Source organism: Pygoscelis adeliae, unplaced genomic scaffold (assembly GCF_000699105.1).
Source record: "Pygoscelis adeliae isolate BGI_AS28 unplaced genomic scaffold, ASM69910v1 Scaffold232, whole genome shotgun sequence".
In the NCBI taxonomy this organism is placed as follows: Eukaryota; Metazoa; Chordata; class Aves; order Sphenisciformes; family Spheniscidae; genus Pygoscelis; species Pygoscelis adeliae.
In genome coordinates, this window is record NW_008824473.1 from 196,691 (window position 1) to 219,444 (window position 22,754).

Consider the following 22,754-nt stretch of genomic DNA (forward strand, 5'->3'; position numbering starts at 1 on the left):
TTAGTTTTCAGTTAGAAAAGTTAGATCCTTAATTTGTTTTAATGCCTTACAGTATGTGTATTTGGGCTGGTGCAAAGCAGTTATGTTGTAGGGACAAGAGCAAACAAATGGGCCAGGGAAACAGTTGAACAGCTTTTGGCAGGCACTGTGGATTGCTGCTGGTGTTTATTGAACTCGGTAATTTAATAAGAGTGAAAAGACCATTTTGAGTGGAAATAGATCTCTCAACTCTGAAGTTATGTGGAAGAGCCAGTTACAGTCTGGAGTGTGAAATTATTCGTCCAAAAGTAGCTATTTTTAGTGAATTTGTCTAGGCAGGGGTAACACTGTACGGTTAAAATATTCTGATGCTTAAAAAGGACAGAGGATTTATCATTTTTTTTTTCAGGCTGTCCTCTCGGATACAGCTCTACTGGCACTGCTAATTGCATTGTAAATGATGATAGTTTTTATTAGTGCTGAGTTTAGGGTGAGAGGATTTGTTTTGTTTTTATTCTTGTTTTGTGTGGTTTCTTCCTTTGCAACAGAATAAAACTGACAAAGTTTTACTTGGTTTGCTGTTTCCAAGACACCTTAGGTAGTGGTAAAACTGACTGAAACCAGTGGTCTCGCTCTGAGACCTGCTCTTGTCTCCGTGCTCACTTGCTACACTTCGACTTGGCTTATGCTACCTTATTAATTCAGGGCATTCATGAAGCATTTTGCATTACTTTGAGGTGGTGTCTTGATTGTATGAGAAAGAGGGGCATCTTCACATCAGAGTAGCTATCTGTTGCTTGCTGTCTTAACGTAAGCAGCCTGGTTAAGATGAGGTGCGGATGCGTTTGACTTACGTGCACCTAGTCAGGTTTACCTTAAGGGTTAGAGCTGGTCAGAATAAGCTATATGAAGATAAAGTGTTGCCTCTGTACTTGATTTTATACCACAGTGTTAACTTGTATGTTAAAAAGAAGGAAAAAAAAAAAAGTTAAGCCCATTTTAGGTGAAATGCTAGTATGTTTTGTATATACTCTGCAAGGCATAGTTCTGTTTTACCATTTCTCCAGAAACAAAGCCAGTTTCAGAGGTCTCTGCCATTCACTACCCACTTGTTCTTTCCCTCTGTGCTTCAGGCATTGCTCTTTCAGTTGTTTTTATGATTAGCAGGGCCACTTTGTAACCTGTGTTAATGAAACACTGATTTTTAAAAACAACATTTGAAGAACTCTGGAAAATGTTGCTTTTTTTTAATTATTTTCTTTCCTGTTCTTTAATTTGGATCATTTGAATAACACGACTTACAGTGCAGTCCGTCAGAGTTAATGAAGCAGGCATGTGTATGGTTGGGAACAAATGGCTCTGAATGAAGGAGGGCAGTAACGTCTTAAAGTAGCCTTTCCACTAGCAAAATTGTAGCATGGAAAAACCACCGCTAGCTTACAATATCTTTGGGTCAGGGACCATCTCAGTAGATGCTCAGAAACACCTAACACTACCTGCAGTCAGGCAGTGGTTGTTATGTGGTAGCTTGCAGGCAAACAATACAATTGGTAATAAATTTATCTGGTATGTTTAGCAGTGACTTGTGGTGTGTAGAATCTGAAACTTTCACAAAGACAAATGATATCTAGCAACGGAAACATCTTGGTACTTCTGTTTAATGTGGGTCTTAAAATGTTGAGATTTTTTTAAAGTAGGATGTTAATACTAGGTGGTAAGAATAATTTTCCATCTGTAAGGTTTTCAGTTTAGATGACGATTCTGGCTGAAGTCTGAAGACTAGTTTGGTATACTGTTTTCATGAGACCTGATGATAAGGAAACTAGTGCAGTCTTCACACTACAGACTTTGGGTTCTGAGTGATACAACTTCTAGTGAGGAAGAGATTGTTCCGCTGTAGTACTAAATTCAGATCTGAAATATACAAAGGAAACTTCTTTTCACTGTTGAGGAAGAGGAGAGATTGTGTTTTTAGAGTAGGGTCAGACTTCTCTTAAATAATATATCTGTGCTTGCTAGCTTCCAGAAATAATCTGGTCTCTTCTAAACATAGTCAGGTAATTCTTTGTATTGATCTGTCTATTTCTAGTAAAGGAAACTCATATCTTTATGAAGCTCTTGTACAGAATGTTAGCAGCAAATGTGTCTAAGGGATCAAAAGTACTTGTATTTATTTATATTTTAAATTAAAATGAGAAAGATGGGTAAATGTGCAAAAAAGTGTCCTTAGGCTTATGATTTTTGTTTCTTACGTAATATTGCCTTTAATCTTACATTTTTAGTTTCTAATTTATTTTGTTCTACACAGACTGATGCAATGATGCAACAAATTCTCATAGCACCTCTGTTCATTTTCAGTCCCTCATATATTAGGTATTTCTTTGTTTTGGATTTTTCTGTCAAAAATGGAAAGCAGGAAGCCTGCCTTGCCGAGTTACATTCAGATTCAAGGTCTGCTGTCTAGTTCTTAGTTATCCTTTAATCTTACTGAAGTGGATGGAATTTCTTAGGCATATAAGGATGAAAGATTACAGAGCTTGTATCAAATATCTTTATAAGATGACTTTCAGCCCCAGAACTTAGCTGCAATACATCATCTTTTCTGCTTCTCTAGCTCCCTAAATGCAATTAGATTTTATATCGGACCACTGTTGTTATTTTTTTGTGCCTTAAGACAGGAAAATATGCTTCGCTTGATGGGCATAACAGTCCATACTGTCAAGCTGAGACTAACAGTAAGTTAAAAAAGTCTACTTATTGAAAGTAGTGTATAAATAATTTGTTTTCTTTCTTTCTTTCTTTCTCCATTTCAAATACATTGTTTTATTTCTTCTTTTAGCTGCCAGCTTGTGGGGTCCATATAAGGACATATGGCAGACTGTAATGAATGCCATTTGGAAAAGGCAACCTGAAGCTATTCATCGCCTCGACCAGGTTTTAAAGAAACACAAATCTGACTTCATTTCTCTCTTCAGAAATCCGGTACTGGACTAATGCTCTCTTGTGGAATGAGTTGGAGAGTTGATGATTTACTCTGTCTTGTATTGTTGTATTACATACCATTTAGGCCCCGACCATTCTTTTCATTCTATGTTTTTACAGTACGTAACACAAACGTGTTATAGCAATATTATTCTGCTGTAAGAATACAAATAGCTTGAATAATACATATTATTTTGTGTCTTGTACAGGATAATGTTATCTATAACATATTTTTTTTTCTCTCATTATTTGGATGCTATTTTGAAAAGAACAGTAAAAGTATCTGATGATCCATCAGTCAAGTATTAGCTTTTTTCGCTACTCTTGTGTGTCTGAAATAAAGCACAAACTATTTTGTCTGGTTTTGGCCCGTGCTCATGCTTCAGTCAGATTAATGAACGCACAGAACAGGTGAATGCATGAATTTGCAAAATATGGAATGTTTCTTGTTAGGAATGTGAGATGATGTGGAAAAACTCACTGTTTCTTGGTTGATGGATCACAAGGTAGCAACTAGAAATATGTCTTCTTTCAGTGGTGTTACTTCTGAAATAGTATATGGCTTTTTAAACTGATAGGTCAGAAAAATTAACAGTCAGCTATAGAGTTTTGTCAGTATATTTTAGCATCTGAGTTTAATACAAAAAAGAATGATGTAGAAAATAGTGCTTTGGAGTCACGCAACCATTCTGATCCACAACCCAGATGTCTCTCATTGAGCTGATACCAATCCCTGTTGAGAATTGTATCAAAATTTACTTTCAATCTCCATTATTCTGAGTAAACTAAATGTCAGCACTGATTGTATAAGATTATTTTTGGTATGTTCCCACAAAGAGACAATTGCTGTGCAAGCGTGAAGCATTTTTAGGATGCCTTTACTATCTCTGTGTTTAAAAACACTGACTTTGTTTTTATGATGACAACCTAACCTGTCAGAACTGTATTTGTGAGGAAGGATTAATGTGTAAAGCTTTATTCAGTATTTGATCTTGCTATTTTGAATAACTTCTGATGCTTGTTTCTCTTGCAGCCAAAGAATGTTCAGCAGCATGAGAAAATTCAGAAAGCAAGTACAGAAGGGGTTGCTATCCAGGGTCAGCAGGGAACTAGGCTTTTGCCAGAGCAACTCATCAGAGAAGCCTTTATCCTCAGTGACCTCTTTGATATTGGAGAGTTGGCAGCTGTTGAGCTCCTTCTAGCTGGTGAGAAGGGAAAATATTTAAGAGCTGGAGAAATACAACTTAAATAGGGCCTTCTTATTTAAGTGTATGCTTAACAAGAATGCATGATTCAGTCAAGTCCTTAGCTTCCTAACATAGCATGTTCCTAAAAAGAAATCTGCTGTCACCGTAATGTAATACGATAACAGTGTTCTGAACCTTAATGTCCATATTTTATGCAGCTATTGCGAAAGGGGGAATAATTTGACGGGTTTTTATGCTTTACTTTCTCTATCGCTGAATTTAAAAATAGTTTAAAAATAATCGATTGAGAGTTTTTCCATAAAGCAGTGTAATAGATATTGGTTCTTCAACTTATGTTTTAGTTATACATTGATATGTGACTCTATTTCGATCATAATCTAATAACTGATTAGTAAGCGAAGTATTCTGATAAGTGACACATGCTTTGCGTATAGAAAATTGATTTCAGAGTTACTAAAATATAATTGTTAGTTATCATTACTAGCTACTGTTCATCATTAACTTTTAAAAAATTCATTAAAGTAGTAGCTTGCAAATTTGTCACCTTTGGAAAGCCATCTTCAAGTCAACCTCACTTTCTATTTTGAACTTGAATTTTTGATGTAAATTCAGACAGAAAATTTCATTTTGAAAAAAGATACTTTGCTGATAATCAGCTTGAATTGATTATTAAGATGGGTAGATAATCAGTTGCAAATACTATTTGGACTAGGATATCTGTGGACTTGCACTTCCATTTCTTTTAAATTTGGATGTTTTAATAGTTGAATATCAGTTTTAACAGCACCCAAAATATCTGTGATTTCTTTTAAGTGCCTGAAACAAATCAAAGTGATAGTGAATAACCACGGTTGTTCTGAATGCTACACTTGTATTTCAATTAGAAATACAAAGATACAGAGCTGTTATCAATGTGTGTATGTTCAACTTCCTGTGACTATTCCGTGCATTTTCATTTAATAGGAGAACACCAGCAACCTCATTTTCCTGGCCTTACAAGAGGTCTAGTGGCTGTTCTGTTGTACTGGGATGGAAAAAGATGCATTGCCAATTCACTACGAACCCTCATCCAGTCACGCCAAGGCAAGACGTGGACATTGGAACTCAGGTCTGTATTAGGGTGATGAGCTGATCAAAGCTTTTTGTTTTGAGTGCTTTTAAGACTAATTAGACTGAAGGGAATATGAATATTCTCAAATTTGTTTGTTTCTCATAACCCGATGCAGCTGCTTTCACGTTTGTTTTTTTAAGCATAATATTCTTTTTTTCTTACACAATATTTTTATTGGATTATAAGGATATCCATTTTACTTTCAGTTCTTCATGCTACTTGACCTTTTGGCAGTGTTTTGCTTCAGACACCCTCCCAGTCAGTGTTGCTCTAACTAGTGATGATTACTTAGTATTTCAGAGACTGAGTTTCTCCCCTTGCTGTGTTCTGACTTCCTGTGTCCTGCAAAACAGAGAACTGTGCTCCTGCCTTTACTTAAAATGGATGCACTGTCTACTGGTGAACGTAATATGCTAAGATTTTTTTACTTTAAAAAGAAAACAGTATGCACTGTTTACTTCCAATGCACAGTGATTACTTGACTAGAGAAAGATGTGTTCTAGTGTAAATATGAGTACTGAAACATAAAATAAATCATTACTTTAGAACTACCTCCACCACTTCAGTAGGGTGTACGTAATTTGACAATTGCATTTACTAGTAAGAGGCTGTGAGCTTGAGTTATATGCATCTAATGTATAGTATTTTTTCCTTTTGATAGAAATCTTAACTAGCTGAACCATGTTGTATTCTCATATTCCATGTTCTTGAACCCACCTAAAGGCTTTGTATCTATTCAGCATAACATTTTGAGAGGGCACTGCTTACTCATTAGCGATGCACATTTAGTTACTTTATGTACATAATGTAGTTGTACGTTTTCTGTCAGCAAATACTTTTTATGGGATTCATTATTTTAGACTTCCTCTGTGACTGGGAATAGTATGATTAATTCTTAAATTTATATTCCTTCCATTATAGTCAAGAGCTAATGTCCATGACAACACGCTTTACAGATGACCTAATGGAGCAGGGTTTAACTCAGAAGGTCCTCACTCTTGTGTCTCACATTGATTTGAACAATGAATTTGATAAACTCCAGAGAGAGCGAGGATTGGGCAGTGAGAAGCATCGCAAAGAGGTAAATATTCACTGGGTATGAGTATTCTTCTGAGTTACTGCACAGATTAGAATACATTTAGACCACCAAGAGATATGGAGTGATTTTTTTTTTTTTTTTCACTTTCTAGTTTCTGTTCTCTACCTTTGCAAGCTCTGTTACTGTCTGAGGGATCATAGTAACTATTCCACAGCTTGTGCTATACCAGTATGGGATCCAGAGTATTTCCTGCAATTTCTGTTTTGCTGTTGCTCCCTGATGCTAGGGCATACCTTATTTTTAGTGAAGAAGTGTAATCAAGGACAGTAAGAAAGTAAGCCTAATATTTGCACTATGTGTAAATTTTTTTTTTTATTTTTGCAATTTTATTCTAAAGACTGTATATTAAATCATCTGCTCTCAGCACTACCATTTTCAGCAGCATTGGAATAAAAATAGCAAACTAAAATTCACAGATTATTAAAACAGATTGAAACCAAGTCTAGTCAGGCAAATAATACTCTTTTTAATAATCCAATTGTGTTAATATGAACAGAAGCATTTCCAATAGTGAAGTGAGAATTGCTTGAAAATGAGTTCTCATTTTTGTAATCCTTGAACTTAATTGAGACTGTGACTGACTGCAGAGTATGTTTCTGGTAGGAAGATTTTAAACATTATTGTTTTAATTTCTGAACTTCTTTCTAATGGGTGATCTGTCTAAAAATTATTCTATGTAATAATCAGTCTATTTGTTTTCCACCAAATAACTGGGTTTACACTTTTGCTACTAATCTAGAAACTATGCAAAGAATATCCTTCTGATTTACCTTAAATTACCTTAATTTACCTTAATTTTACCTTAAAGTTCATTTAATGCTTAACGTTAGAAGTTTTTTTTCTTCCTTTCAGGTGGACTACCATATTTCCCTCTGTATTCATTAGAACTATCATTCTGCTGGAGTCTGTGCAGAATGACAGCAAATCCCTTGCTGTGTTAAATGTTGAAAAGTTTTTATCACCATGCATGTGATTTTACTGGAGATAGAATGCTTATAGCCCTTTACTTTTTATTTAAGCAGGTACAGTGGATATAGGGCAAGAAAGTTATTAGAAGCTCGTAATTTAGCTAAATAAAATATAGTTTTACGAAGACCATTATGAAAGGCCGTTAGTGGCTTTTTCTCCTTTAAGTGTGGGGGTTTTTTTAACTTCTACTGTTTTCATGAGACTTAAAGGGGTTAAAACTCAGCTTGGGGGAAAGAATGAAGTTAACAAATAAAATAAATGTTTGTCCTTGTTAGAAAACAGGTAATTTTTGGTGTAACTGTTAGAAAAAAGATGAACTTTGTTTTCAAGAACTATTGTACTTAATTGTGTCATAGCATGCAATATTTTCCCAAATAAAAAGAAAAAAAAATTTTAGTATGAAAATGCTTGGTAGCACTTATGTTGGGCATGATATTTATTCCATATGTAATATGGGATGATAGATTTCATTTATGTTTATTTTCTAAAGTTGGTATAAATATTTTGTCTGGGGGAAGAAAGTTCTAATTTTAAATGTCTTTCATATTTCTTAATGTCTTAAAAGTTAGGTATTTGTATAGTCAGTTGAGGGCATCTCTTTTGGGGCAAGGGGAAGACTATGACCTTATCTGGATATAACTACCAGTGCAGTTGTGTATTAGAGACAGGAAATGTGGCTTTTGTGTGACCTGTTTGCAGCTACAAAAGTTCTGTGTAGATTCATGTCTCCTGACCTTGACAGAGATGCTGATTTTCATGTAGTCATGTTCCAGGATGTCTGCTCACACCTCACATGAAATACATGGGAATATGAATGCATTTAACAAGCAGAAGTGTGCCTTTTGTTTAGCAATTAAAAAACTCCAATGTTTTATGTAGCTGCTATCTTTAGGTTAAGTTAAAAATTACTAGTCATGCTGATTGGCTGAGAAGGACAAATTGAACGTGTTGCCAGAATATTTATATTAACTGGTTTTTGTTTGGTTTTTCTTTTAAAGGTTTCTGACCTCATTAAAGAATGCCGACAGTCCTTGGCTGAAAGTCTGTTTGTTTGGACCTGCCAGTCACCACTGAGTAAGGATGACACTCTAATCCTCATAAGTTACTTGGAGAAAGTAACAGTGGAAGCTGATGGCTCGTTGGACGGCGTGAACTTGTCTCTTCTCATGGCTCTCCTTTACTGCTTTGATGTCAGCTTTCTGGAACAAGGCACAGAGGATCGTGAAGGTAATGCTGGCAGGTTTCCCAAAGAGGTTATGTTGTGCAGATGAATAAGTTGTTATTTAACCAATTTTGTTATTGATCAGTAACAAATAGGTAGGATTTTGCATGTTTGTTTTTCACATTCATTTACTGAGTGTTGGTGTTGTGTTTGTTTTTGTTATTGTTCAAGATTTGATGCACCGGCTCCCTCTGCTAGCAGAAAGACAGTATATAGCAACAATACACACTCGTCTTCAGGAGTCTCAGCCTTGGAAATTACCGGGCCTGCAAGCTACTGTTAGATTAGCCTGGGCGCTGGCGTTACGAGGGATATCCCAATTATCCGATGTGACAGGTAAATTACCCTAAAGTGCAGTTGCTGCACATTAGCATTCAGAGCTTGCAAGTGGTGTAAGTCAAAGTATCTGTTACCTTTTTGAAGTGTTAGTATTTACCTTTATCATAAAATTACCGTTGACACTCCTTTAAAGCTTTCTCAGTATGTGAGTTTGGTTGTCAAGAATTGAATTGCTCTGAAATGTACACAGATTTAGAAATAATTAATTACTAGACAGTAATATTGCATAGTGTCTCATTGAAGTGAAAGAGATTTTAATGTACTGAAATGTGAAAGATTGCATTTTAGAAACTTTAGTATCATTTGAACACTTAAATTAAGAATAGATTCATGCTTATGACTTTTTACATCTGTAAATGTTACACCTGAGGTATCTTGAGAGGACAAATCTATTTTTAATTTTTTTTTCCTCTCAGTATTTCACAAGCTTTCCAGGCTCCCTACTAGGTCAGAATTGAGTCTACTCCAGAATATCTATTAAAGAAAATGTAAACGTTATAATTAATGTTTAATTAAGGTTGGTTTGTGATTCTTGGTTCACAGCCTTAGATTTGATTGGGTAAATGGATTATGCACTTTAACACTTATTAAAGAAGAAAGTTGAGATCATCACCTGACATTAACTTGTCTTCCAGTCTAGTGTTTTCCTGTACAGTAGCAAAAACATAGTTGATAGAAGCATGTTGATTTGTGTGTCAGCTGGGTATTCTGAAATATGTTTCGTTTGGTAACAGAGAATTGTAATTTATTTTTTCCCCTCTTGTGATTTTTGTTGCCCAGCTCTTGCAGAATTCACTGAGGCAGACGAAGCAATGGCAGAGCTAGCGGTTGCTGATAATGTCTTTCTGTTCCTGACTGAATCTGTTGTGGGGTCTGAAAATTTCTACCAGGAGGAATTTTACGTTCGCAAAATTCATAACCTTGTCACAGACTTCCTTGCACTCATGCCAATGAAAGTAAGTTGTTTCTGTGAATAGCAGTTCTTGAGAAATGTGGGCATCTCTTTTATATTTCTGACATTAGGACAGGTAGCATAGAGATTCAGATATGACCTCAGCTTGAGGTGCTGCAGTTCAGAAAACGCGTTGACTTTATGGAACCCGTATGTTTGGGCTTTGTTTTCCACACTGAAATAGAATGTGATTTTTAAAACACTTCAGCGTAGTGAGATTTGCAAAGCAAGCTTTTGTGGTGATAGTGGTTTTGTTTTGTTTTACGTGATTAAAATTTAAATGAATGCTGAAATTGATGGCAATGTATGTGGGTATTGATTTTGTTGTTGTTGTTTTTTCTTTTGATACAGACAGTAGTGTAACTTAAAGTAACTTACATTTTTTGTCTCTCATTTTTAATGTATTCTTTTACTAATGATCTTTTTCCATATTTAAGGGGAGGGACTCTGCTTTTTCAGTAGTATCAGTTGCTGAGAAAATGAGGAGCTGTTTTCACTAGAACAGCAGAAATGCTGCAAAAGGGCTTTTAAAAAAAAGTTTGAAGCAATTACAACAGTTTCATTTGTGCAAGACCTTGTATCTAGACATGGAAAATCAAAATTCTATGAAAACGCTTTTATTTAATTGATGGAGGCTTTATTTTGTGACCTTCATTGTGTTGAGCTGTAGTTGGAGTTGCCAAATAATTACTTTTTTCAGTGTGCAAAAAGAAGGATTTAAAAATGTATTTTGTTCGTTGTAACCTCGCAGAATGAGAACAACATTGGCAGGAAAAACAATATTTGAGCCTTAAGAATCTTTGAGGGCATATATGAACATAGTGTAGACAGCTTTTAGGTTCAATCCTAATTTATTTATAATTTGTTGGTGTTGCATGTTGTTTTCTCAAGCTGTCTTTTTAACACACAATATCCATAGAACAAGTATAATGTCAGTTCATACACGTTCACGTTGAGAAATTTACAGCCGTATTTCTGCTGCAATGGCTGCCTGCATACAACACTTAGCACATTGTTAGCCGGCTTTGGACATCCTTTGAAGGCTGTATGCAATGGTGTTTTCTGTAATATAGACACAGTAGCCCTGAGGAATCTTTTGAATGTATGAGGCATATGTGAGGTACGTTTTATGGAAGTTCCTTAAACAATCAAGTGCAAACAGGTTTGAAACTGGGAACTTTTTTATGAGGCCATTCTTCATTGGATGGTGTTGCTTTATGAAAGATGAAATGTCTCCCTGTAATGATACCAGTTTTTACGAAAGAGATATAAGGTAGTTTTTTGAATGAAGGTGGAAGAACTGGAGGCTGACCCAGGCTGAGGTTGCTGCCATATTAGATTTAGAACATATGTGACCCTGTCTCCTGCATGCACAGAACTGCCTGTAAATGCCAAGGCTGTTGGTTGGTTTGTTGGTATAACTCTCCATTGCATTATATGGACTTAGAGGCTTTATCTCTGGGAAGAGTATTTCTCTTCCATTTCAGAGAAATTGGAAGAGAATCAGAGAGATATTTTTCATTACAAGTAGGATTTTGTAATACAGGATATAAGCAAAATCTGACCATTGACTTGTATTCCAGTTTGATAGAGGCCAGTACTAGTTGTTTTACAGGAAAGACTTTGTTAGCAGACAATTGGGATATAGCCCTATAAGGGAATTTTTTTGTCTTAACTGCTATTAGTGGTTGGCTTATGTACTCAGCTACTTCTACTGACTCTCAAATTTTAGGTAAAGAGAAGCGTCTGCTTTGCAGGATTTTTTTTTTAATATATATATATAAAAAAAATTTTGTTCAGTTTTATTTAAATCTGTAAGTCAGCATTTTATTTAACTATTCTGTATAGTTTTAACATTTATGCTGCTTGCCAGTGATGATTTGGGTAAATCTTTTGTTTGACTGCATTACATTCAGAACTCGATAATTAGCTTTAGTAGTTCAGAGAATTCATTATTTCATTTATCAACATCAATTTTGTATGTGTATTAATTTTGTTAGTATACTAATTTGGCTAGTTTGCTCTGACCTTTTCCACAGTTATTTCTAGTTTTAAACTATTTTTTTCTTGATGAGACACAATTATTTTGCTGATCATTCAGTTTTGCAAATTAAGATATATTATAGACCATGAACCGGTCTCTATTGACCATCGCCATGTTTTAATTTTTGGTGGGTTGAATTGATTGCTTATTTCTGTTTCTTGTTCCTCAATGTCTGCTTAATGTTTAACAAAACTTAACTTTTCATGTCATGGCTATTTGCTTTCTATAAGCCTCTGGTGGGGTGTTTTGCAAAAGGCTTTTTGACATTAAAATTAGATGTCAGCTGTTTTTTGTTTAGTAATTAGTTTTTTCAACACAAAGAATTTTAGGATACTGATTAAAAGGCGCTTTTTTTTTTTAATTGCTGCAGTTGTTCTTCCCCTCCCTTCTCTCTCTCTCTCCCCCCATTGTATTTATTGACATGTGGTAATGCTTTCAGTTGCAACAGTCTGGATCTAAAGTAATTACATCAATCCAAAACTTTTCAAAACATAAAGTAAGTAGAAGTAGCCTTACATGGCTAAGAATGTGCAATCCACAGATCTATATACAGAAAACATTATTTTACAGTGTTTTCTGTTTCTTTTCGCTCCTTGTGGCTAATGGTCTAACTTTTGTTGTTTGACGCTAACCCATCTAGCTCTTGAAGTAGAAAGAGGAAAAGGATCCACCTTTTGGGGCCAAACCAGAGGATCTGGTGAAGTCAGTTGGGAAAAACTCCCATGGTATAAGTTCAAGGCTTTTGCTATGAACTGAGGGCCTTGGCAGTAAGAAAGTGGTTGAATATATCTTTGAATGTAAGCTCTTTGGGGGCGGGGGGTGAGGGTTTAAAAAAAAATAAATTGAATATTCTTGTCATGTATGTGCAAGTTCATTTGCTTTCTTAGTTTTTAATCAGCTGTTTAGACAATTCCGTTATTCCTGTTCTGTTTCATTCTTTGCTAAATATAGACCAGTATTTTTCTCCACTTCATAAATTGTGTAGGTGAAACAGCTGAGAAACCGTGCTGATGAAGATGCTCGCATGATCCACATGAGTATTCAGATGGGTAATGATCCACCTATTTCCCTTCGGAGAGATCTGGAGCATTTAATGCTTTTAGTAAGCTCTATTTTCTTTTAAATTACTGTGGCAAAAGTGATTGTGATTTTCCTTCTTCATCAGAAAGCCCATATCTGAATGATAACATACAGTGCTGGATCTCTCCCTTTTTGGATTAGGGGGGATTTTTTTTCTTAAATATAGACACTTTCTATAACTTTTCCTGTAAAGGAATTAATGTACTGCCTTGGCTTCTGATGTTAATGAGGTGTCATTTAGTTCCTGTTTAATAAGTAAATACTGCATTGTTTCTTATGTTTGAAGAATTCTTGAGCTGAAGTTATTTTACAAAATATTTAAATATCTAAAATTTAAATTATAGCAAGATTATCTTAACATATCTATTATCTTAAGCCATCTTATTTTAACATAACTTAGAAATAGGAATTTTAAGACTAGAGGCTATCACTGGAGTTGAGATCTGGCTAAATGCATGGAAGTTCTTTGGAATGGAACACCTTTGTGTATCTAGACCTTAATGTTTACACAGTGTTTTAAGTCTGTGTAAATCTTCAAATTTCTCCCTATTTACTGTGGGTAAACTATAATCAGATTTTAGGGGGTTTCCCCCACTATTGACAATTATTCTGATAAAGAATTGAAAAGTTTAGATAATTTTCATGTGTTGATATATTGGTAATGAGAATTTTGGAAGACTTTTGTATTTGCTGTAGAGCAGGCTAGGCAAGGTGACCCCATTAAGGCTGCTGGAATTACAAATTCCCTAATTTCAGTAGAATTTTGACCACAAGCGTACATTTAAAAGAAAGATCTTTCTGTTTCTGTCACTTTTTTAATAAAAGAAAGAAAACTGAAATAAAATAAAATTGAAAGAAAATTTAAATAAATGTTTATTTAAATATTAGTTATTAAGGTTACCTAACTGCACTTTCAAAAAAAACCCACATCAGAAAACAGATTTGCATATTGAACTGGTGCATTTGTATTTTCTGTTCGTGAATAAATTAAAAACTTGTATGTTTCCCCTTATTTAGCATGAAAATGTACAAGTGTGCAATTTTCAATATAGCAGTCTTTTAATATAGGGATTACTTGTCTTTTCCAAAGGTAGTCCTTTAGGTTATAGGACATTAACATGAAAATTTATAGTGAAATGCTTTCTTAAGTAGCTCTGAGATATATAGTAAACTTAAATGAAGAACTAGAAATGAAAATTGACTCTGAGAAATTTGTATGTTCAGATAACGGGTAAGATTTCTGATCATGATACTGGCCAACTTGTTTTTAAGTTAATATATCAAGGTACGCAAATGGTTATTTACGGAGAAATGACACTGTTTTCTTAGCAATGATTTAATCTATAATAATTAGATAGAAAGTTATGAAAGTTTCACTTACATGTGCATTTTGGATTTCTCTGGCTGTCATTTGTTCTGATACTGCTACTTAGAAGCTGTCATTTTCAGAGAGTTAAGGAATGGAACACCGTCGGTGGGATGCTTTGCCTCTCAGACATGTTTAGCTCATCTAGTGCTTATTGTTGAAGTAATCATCTTTTCTTGATATAGTTGATATTTTTCTAACATATTCCTTTCTCTGATAGATTGCTGAATTGTATAGGAAAGACCCCTTTAATCTGGAACTTGCCCTTGAATACTGGTGTCCATCAGAGCCTTTGCAGACATCTACCATCATGGGGTCCTACCTTGGAGTAGCTCATCAGCGACCCCCTCAGCGCCAGGTTATCTAGATTTTCTTGAGTAATTACTAGTAACTTGAAATTAAAGTAATAAAAAAACAGGCAACAAATTTTTTGGTGTGCTTATTACAGCTAGCCTCTAAGAAGACATTATCTTTTATCAGTGGCTTATCTGCATGTGTCCTGCTCTGCATGACATGGTTATTGTTGCTTGCTCTAAAATGAGCTACTGCCGGTCATTCATAGTTGTCAATAAACTTAGTAAGAAAGAGTCCTAACAAACCTCTGAAAATTTTTGTTTAGGCTTGATTTTGTTGCAGTTGCTAAATGAATTCTGGTAATAGTGCTCTTGTGTTTTCTGTCTGATGATCTCTATGTACCTTTTTGGTGTAACTGAGAAGTTAAATTCCTTAACTATAAAAAAAACTTTAATAGCTGTATTTGATAGTATTTTGGGGGGTAAAAATCCATAAGAATATTGTAATTATTTAAAGCCCAAAGGTTATAGCCCATGAGAGACAGAACTTAAAATTAGAATGAAGAAGCAATCTAAACAGATGAAGCAGACGTTCCAAAACTCTTTAGATACCTGGGATGCTGTCAGCCTTCAATGCTTCCTGAAGGACTGTACAGTGTTAGGCAAAACCTAGTACGAGACATATCGGACACATCCCAAGACCCACCCAGAATATAGGCAACTTAAGTTAGGGCCTGGTGCAATCTGCAAACATGCTAGTATGACCCTGGGAGGAACCACTGTGTGTGTGAGTTACTGTGCAGGGATATGACAAGCATAGTGAATTCTTTCCCAGTATCACTTAACTTGCACTGTGAGATGTGTTAATACTGCTGTGCAGCATTTGTGAGCTGAAGTAGATTTTATCACTAGAAATACAGAATTGGAGAGTTACTATACTTTTCAATAGCATGAATTATTTTGTTTTGTTTATTTCCTCTTTGAAACATGTCTTTCACCTTCAGGGAAACTGAATAGGCCAGTCTACCAAGGATTTTTTTTTCTTTTTTTTGAGTTGTGATTCTGCTGCTCTACCCTGCCCTGATTACCTTAGAACCTGTTTTCTGACTTGCTGCCTATTGTTTTCCTAAAATACTCAGATTTAATTTTTTTTTTTAAACACTGATCTTTGTTTGTTCTAGGTTGTCTTGTCAAAGTTTGTTAGGCAAATGGGAGATCTACTTCCTTCCACAATTTACATCCCATACTTGAAAATGCTGCGGGGACTGGCTAGTGGGCCTCAATGTGCTCATTACTGCTTTAGTTTGCTAAAAGTCAATGGCAGTAGTCATGGTAAGAAAAGTGATGCTTCAGCTCTTTCTCAACTCTTTTTCTTTAGAAAAGTACAAAGACTCATTAGAGATGATTTGTGGCTTCATACTTTTAACATGTCAGTATTAGTACAAAGATGAAATTGGAAGGCTTCACTTGAAAGTGTAATCTGGAAAAAAAAAAAGGCTGATTAGGTAATTAAATGTCTGAGCACCTTAGCAAGTAATTCACATAAGGAAATAATGCATTTTTTAAAAAAGCTGTGTCTTAACACCATAAGAGATGCAGAATATCAATATTGCTTATTGTAAAATATAAAATGAGTAATGTCTTAAAGTTAAGTTGTCTATTTTGTAAATATAGTTATCTTTCCTGAGCTGACTTTTTTCAGAAGCACTTTGTTCTGTTAGAATTTTTTTGATACATGTAATATAATAGCACTTTCTGAAAGTAAGAGATGCTGGTCAGTCCTGTGTGTTGCATTAATTTTGCATTGATCAAATTGGAAAAAAAACCCTACTTTGAAGATATAAATAATGCTGCAAACATTTTGATTGATAAAACAGAAAACTTATTTGTACTGGCTTTTCATATTAGCACTGTCTCTATTAAAAAACAAAAACAAACAAAAAAAACCAACAACAACAAAAAAACCCAAACCAGAACCACTAATTTTGGAAACAATAGCTTTACTTTGAACTTTATTTTTCCCTCTAGATAAGAAAGTTTTCCTTTTAAATTTAACTACTCTGCTTGTCACCCTGTGAAAGAGTAGAAAGAAAATCTTGTCACCTGTTTGTCATTTTTCTAGCGGAAAACATCCAAGGAGCAGGTGGCAGCCCTGTCTCCTGGGAGCATTTCTTCCACTCTTTGATGCTTTATCATGAGCACTTAAGGAAAGACTTGCCAAGTGCAGACAGTGTCCAGTATCGTCACCTGCCTCTCCGAGGAATCACACAGAAAGAACAGGATGGATTAATTGCCTTTTTACAGTTGACCACTGTTATAGTAAATTGGGTAAGTAACTTTTTATTTGGTTTTGTTTGTTAATATATTTTTTTGCTTGCAAAACATCATCGTTTAGCTGTGAAGTTCACTTAACCAGAAAGGTATGTAGGGCAAATTTACCTAGCAGTTGTTGTCATTTGATTAGTGAACTTCAAAAGTATGGGAAGCATCAGGAATAACTGTTATGACTAAACACGCAGTCTGTGTGAAGCAGGAAGAGATGACACCATTTCCTGTGTTGCTGGTGTTACTGATTTTCTTGCGCTCCTGACACTGGTGTCATGGAGATGTCTTTCAGAAGTGAGGTATATTCAGAAGAAATGACTACGGAGTAGGAAAGTTCTTTGCATTTAATTATGAGTCTGAAAAGGCAAAAATAATAGATGAATTTATAAGGAAATGGTAGAAATTTGGCAAGGAAACTGATCAACTGTGAAACTTGCCTCTAGAGTTAGATTTAAAATGTCCCTGAACCAAGAGTGTAAAATGTGCCATGAATTGACTGGAAGAGGGTTCCAAGAGAATAAAACCGCAGTGCAGATTTTGTATTGGAATTATCTGCGTAATTCTGGATAGCGTGGAATTCAGCTCTTCAGTACCCACTAGACTCTGCAGCCTAAAAATTCTGTGATGTAGTGAGATACCCTTGGTTTTGCTGACACAACCACAAGACAGATCAGTGAAACTAATTAGGCTTTTTAAAAATCATCCTTGGTGGTGGTGATAATGGGGTGTTCCTATGGGAGCTGTCATGTCAGCATTGGATAAGTGTGGGGAAAAAGGAACTCTTAAAACTAATACTTCCTGCCATCATAAAACCATAACCTGGGAAGAAGTAAATTTCTTCTAAGGATGCAGGGAATTATTATTTGATGAGGCTAGAGGCTTGTTCCTGTCCAGTGGTTCATCTGAGAGTCTCAAATGAGCTTACACTGGTGATGGCCCTGCTCTTAGACTTAAACAAATTCATATAAGTTCCTAGCAAATGTCCAAAGGCAATTTAAGTTCATAATAGAAATATTGATAAAGTCCTTCTACCAGTGCTTGAAGAAGCTGTCTAGAGTGTAAGTACTTAAACTTATTTAAGACTAATTGCATGAATGTGTGTCTACCAAAAAACCCCCAGAAAAACCCAAATAAAAAAACTGGGTTGTTATAAGAAGCTTATATTATGCACATAATTTTTCTGTATGGTTAGGCACAATTTTAGTATTCGTGAGTCATTAAATTGGGCTTTTTGTTTAATTAAAATTGTTTGCTTTGGAATGGTCTGCCATTCTTCTGATATCTGTGTACCTGCAAGTATGAAGCAGAGTCGTTGATACTGAACTGTGAGTTAGAGATTGTAAGACATGAATAATCTTCAAAGAAACAATCTGCAGTTTTGTTTTCTGTTGAACTCCATAGAGTGAGAATGCTCGCTTGGCTCTTTGTGAGCACCCTCAGTGGACACCAGTAGTGGTCATTCTGGGACTTCTGCAGTGCAGCATTCCTCCTATTTTGAAAGCGGAGCTATTAGAAACCCTTACTGCTTTTGGAAAATCTCCTGAAATAGCTGCTTCGCTCTGGCAATCCCTGGAATATACACAGGTATCTTAGGATTTTCAGTGTTTAGAACTATAGCATCCCAATCTGTTGAAATTGTCAGTGTATTTGAAGTAGTATTGCATTTCCTCCTAAATTTTCTTGTTGCCATTGTTGAATATAGTTTTTTTTCACTTAGTTAATGCAATTCTTACTTAGAAACGATTTTGAAAATGACAGTATGGTTTTATGCCTCAGAGATCTCATTGGCTGTGCTTATTTTACATAAATACAGGTTTCCTAACAGACAGTCCTGTGTTCAATATGTTTTTTCCTCAGTGTATGTCATCAGTAATTAATGTTCTGCAGGTTACGTATTTTTCTGTTTGGGTTGGTTGGTTTTTTTGTGGGTTTTTTTTTGGGTGTGTAATATTCTTCCAGTGTGAGTGGTGCTCATAGAAAGAAGGGACTGGCTAAAAAGCTCCACTTTCAGGCATTTAATTTTCAGAGGAAGTTAATTGTAATTTACAGGATATTGTTGACAACTTTCACATTTAGATGGCAAATGTCAGATACATATTAAAAGCCCTACCTTTTAAAAAAGTGTTTTTTCCCTTCTGTCTTGATTTCAGAGAAAAATTTTAAATATGAATCCTAAGGAACATGAATATCAAATGAAAATGCTCTTGGTATTGTTAATTCAAAAATCATAATGGGATGGGCTTATTTTATAGTGTGTATTATGGCTCAGACTAATTGCTGGGTTTTTTTGGAAGAACTTGAGGCATTTGAATTGCAACTGCTGTTTTTTTGTTAATTACTATTAAAAAGACCCTGACAATAATGACATCTTATAATAGTAGTATTTTAAATGCTCACCACCTTTGCTTCCTAATTTATGATATTCCTTAAAATATACTGTTGTAAGAGATAACAAGGGAAACGTCTTTCCTCTAGCCAATATAAGACAAAAATCATTAATGTGGAAATATTTCTGTTCTTTGTTTCGTTTAAAAATAAATGTGATGCAGATCTTTGAGGATGTAAAGCTAGAAGCATACACGTGTACAACATATAATCCAGCCTTTCAGACAGAAAAATCTTAGCTTTTTACCTTTTAAGAGGATTTAGGAAACCTCTTCTTACAGCTAAAAAGTGATGAATACGTTTTAGTCCTGATAGAAATGATGGAGATGCACTTCAATTATGTGAAATGTATTGCTTGCCTGTTTTAATTTCTCTTTCTGTTTTGAAGATATTACAAACTGTGAGAAGTCCAGGCCAGAGACAAGCAATTGGTATTGAGGTAAGGGTTTCTTTGTACGTAGGCAGCCTTTCTGACCATCTGTATATGAGTTCAGGAAACACTTGCAGAGGCTGCATCTGCTGCTGTGTCCATGGGAAACCCTTGGAATAGGTGCTGCCATTTCACTGCTTCTTAATTTTTTCTCAGGCCTGCTTGCAATTTCTGGAAATTTTATCCATTTATGAGTGCAGCTTCATACTAGTAACAGAGCAGCATCTAAATCTTCAGATTCCGTATGAGCACTTCTTATTAAGATTTTCCTATTTTCCTAAATTGGCCTCACTTTTGTTACCTGTTAGTGCAGCTCACTTCGCTTCTAATAAAAGTGGTAAATAAAAGCGAAGTATGTAAATGTTGAGGCATATCTTCTAGTAGCTCAGAAATGAACAGTGTATTGCTGAACTGAAATGACAGTACTGTTACTTCACTGCTTTTGCTTTGTTCGTGATGTACCGTAGACAAAAATGCAGCAAAGTCAATTCACTGTAAAGTAATTCACAGATGATGCCCTTATATTATTTGTTCTCACATGTTTCTTTCTCCCTCAAAATCTTTGATTTTTCTCCTTCTGTTTTTACTGTCCTCTTGGGAAGGTTGAACTGAATGAGATTGAGTCCCGATGTGAGGAATATCCTTTAACCCGTGCCTTCTGTCGACTCATCAGCACGCTAGTGGAGAGTTCATTCCCCTCTAACTTGGGAGCAGGTCTCCGCCCACCAGGCTTTGATCCCTATCTGCAGTTCCTCAGGGATGCTGTGTTTCTCCGATTCCGCACCAGAGCTTACAGGAGAGCTGCTGAAAAAGTAATTTTTGTTTGAAAAAAAATTTTTTTTTTTGGCTGTAATTAAAATGTTTTGGCACTACTGATGTGACTTAGATCTGTTTGAGAAGCTGTTTAAATTTGCTGCAGCATAGGTAACCTGGAGCAGTTCATAGTGTTTTGATTCTGTAAATGGGTGATTTTTCAACTCATGGGTCATCAGGATATATGAACTACTTCTAAGGAGCCTGTATAAAGTATCTTTTTTAAAAAATGAAAGAAGTTTATATTACTGCTAAATTTCAATTTGCTAAACAGGATTCTGCAACTTTACTACATGGCTAATGACTTCTGAACATCACATGTCCAAATCTACAAGTCAGATTTGTCCTTTCCTCATTGTTACTTCAGAGAATATTTCTGACTTGCTGAACCAAGGAATTTGAGTTTCCTTTATGATCCTTCTGGATGAAAGCTCATGCTGAATTGTATCCTGGAAGCTATTAATGATGTGTTACTAGCTGTATACCTATTAAAGACTCTTTATTGCTTGTAGTTTCAATATACTAATATGTGTCTTGTATAATAGAGCCTAAAATAGGCAATAAGTCTGTTCTAGTGTTCCATTTTACTTCAGAAAGAAAGCTTGGCCTTTTAAATTATTTGACATGATGAATTATAAGTGTTGTTGGATAGTATTTCAGAATTAGATAGTCATGCCATACTTCTGATCCATCACTGCACTGCCTGTTGTATTCTTTGTCATCGTGGTCTTGTTGCTGCAGTATCAGTCTTACTCTGTGAATCTTATCAGACTTTTTCTTCATTTTGTGATTATCTACAGTGGGAAGTAGCTGAGGTGGTTCTGGAAGTGCTTTACAAATTGCTGCGGGACTATGAACCTCAACTTGAAGACTTTGTGGACCAATATGTGGAGTTACAAGGTTAACTTGTTCATTTGTTCACTGACAAACAGAATTGTAACTTGCTTTGCTCTCTTGCCTCTATCTTATGATCTTGTTTAATATTGCAAGTAAGCTGGTGGAAACCTAGACCAAGGCTTTAAGATAGGAAGACGTTCAAAAAATGTCCACGTACTGTTGGGAGCTATGTTGTTGATTCAGTAGGGCTTCATGTACACTATTTCCTACTTTGCCAGCTCTACTAGGAGGATGACTTCTGTCTCCTGCATTGCTGATTTGATTAAAGAGCAGCATTTGACACTTAAAAAACACCTTGGTTTTGGGCTTGTTCCTCGGGATTTTTTTGGTCTATATCTAAATCACCACTATTCATAGGGTTAATTTAAAGGTGTCAGTGTATTTGATATATCCTCTAATATTAATATTATTGATATATTAATTATTCAGAGTAGACAGCAGTAGAATTATGATCTGAAGTAATTTAATTCTGGGCAACTATTCTTTAAAAGACCAAAGTAGATGGCAGTTGCCTCATTATAGGAAATTTAAGCCTTATTTGGGCAGCCAATTTTTTTTTAGTACAAAGTTTCTTCTTAACATTGAATGCCAGCCTGATGCCTGTGGATTTGCTTGTAGCAGTAGAGAGCTATAAGAACCACTTCTTAAGTGAACAACAACTTTAAGACATACCTCTCCAGTGAGCTCGCCTCAATCTGGGAGTGTGTGCCCTGTACTTTGACAAACAGTTCTTGGCAGCTTAACTGGCTCGAGTAATTTCTGTTAGTTCATTCCTGTCCTCAGCTAGTCCTTCAGCTTGCATGATTATTTCTGGGTTACATGATGTATTGGAGAAAAGGGTTAAAACCGATCTTTTGACTAGATCCATTTCTTGAACTGACGCGGTGCGTGGCACCACAGTGCCATAGCATGTCTATCGGCGTGTTAGGGGGCAGCACAGACATGGAACGAATTGAAGGAGAAGGGGGTTGTTTAAGCTGATGCCAATAGAAACTGCACCCTCGTTCTCACTTGCATATTAAGAAAGACTCTTACGGCTCTCCTGCTTTTATCCACCATAGTTTACTAGGATACTAGATAAACCAGAAACATTAATCTTGACTTTTCCTTTTATTTTGTTTTCTGAGGGTCTTTGAGTTTTAGGCTAGTAGTTTCATTTTTGCATACATTGTTGCAACAGACATGCAAGTATCTGTACACTGAGCATCGGGGGGGTTTAGTGGACCTTCTCAGTCTTGATTTCTGGAAATGCTTTTTCCC

General features: G+C 35.5%; 1 protein-coding gene across 1 annotated transcript in view; it reads left to right on the forward strand.

The window, feature by feature from the left end:
* Positions 1-22,754, forward strand: part of NUP205 (nucleoporin 205kDa) — a 54,247-nt gene that overhangs the window by 2,274 nt on the left and 29,219 nt on the right. Inside the window, 15 exon segments of the mRNA XM_009321337.1 lie at positions 2,819-2,961; positions 3,995-4,166; positions 5,133-5,277; positions 6,202-6,361; positions 8,347-8,575; positions 8,742-8,906; positions 9,690-9,865; positions 12,891-13,007; positions 14,572-14,709; positions 15,826-15,976; positions 16,767-16,972; positions 18,371-18,553; positions 19,743-19,793; positions 20,387-20,596; positions 21,398-21,497. Of these exon segments, the coding sequence (XP_009319612.1) occupies positions 2,819-2,961; positions 3,995-4,166; positions 5,133-5,277; positions 6,202-6,361; positions 8,347-8,575; positions 8,742-8,906; positions 9,690-9,865; positions 12,891-13,007; positions 14,572-14,709; positions 15,826-15,976; positions 16,767-16,972; positions 18,371-18,553; positions 19,743-19,793; positions 20,387-20,596; positions 21,398-21,497 (2,346 nt within the window).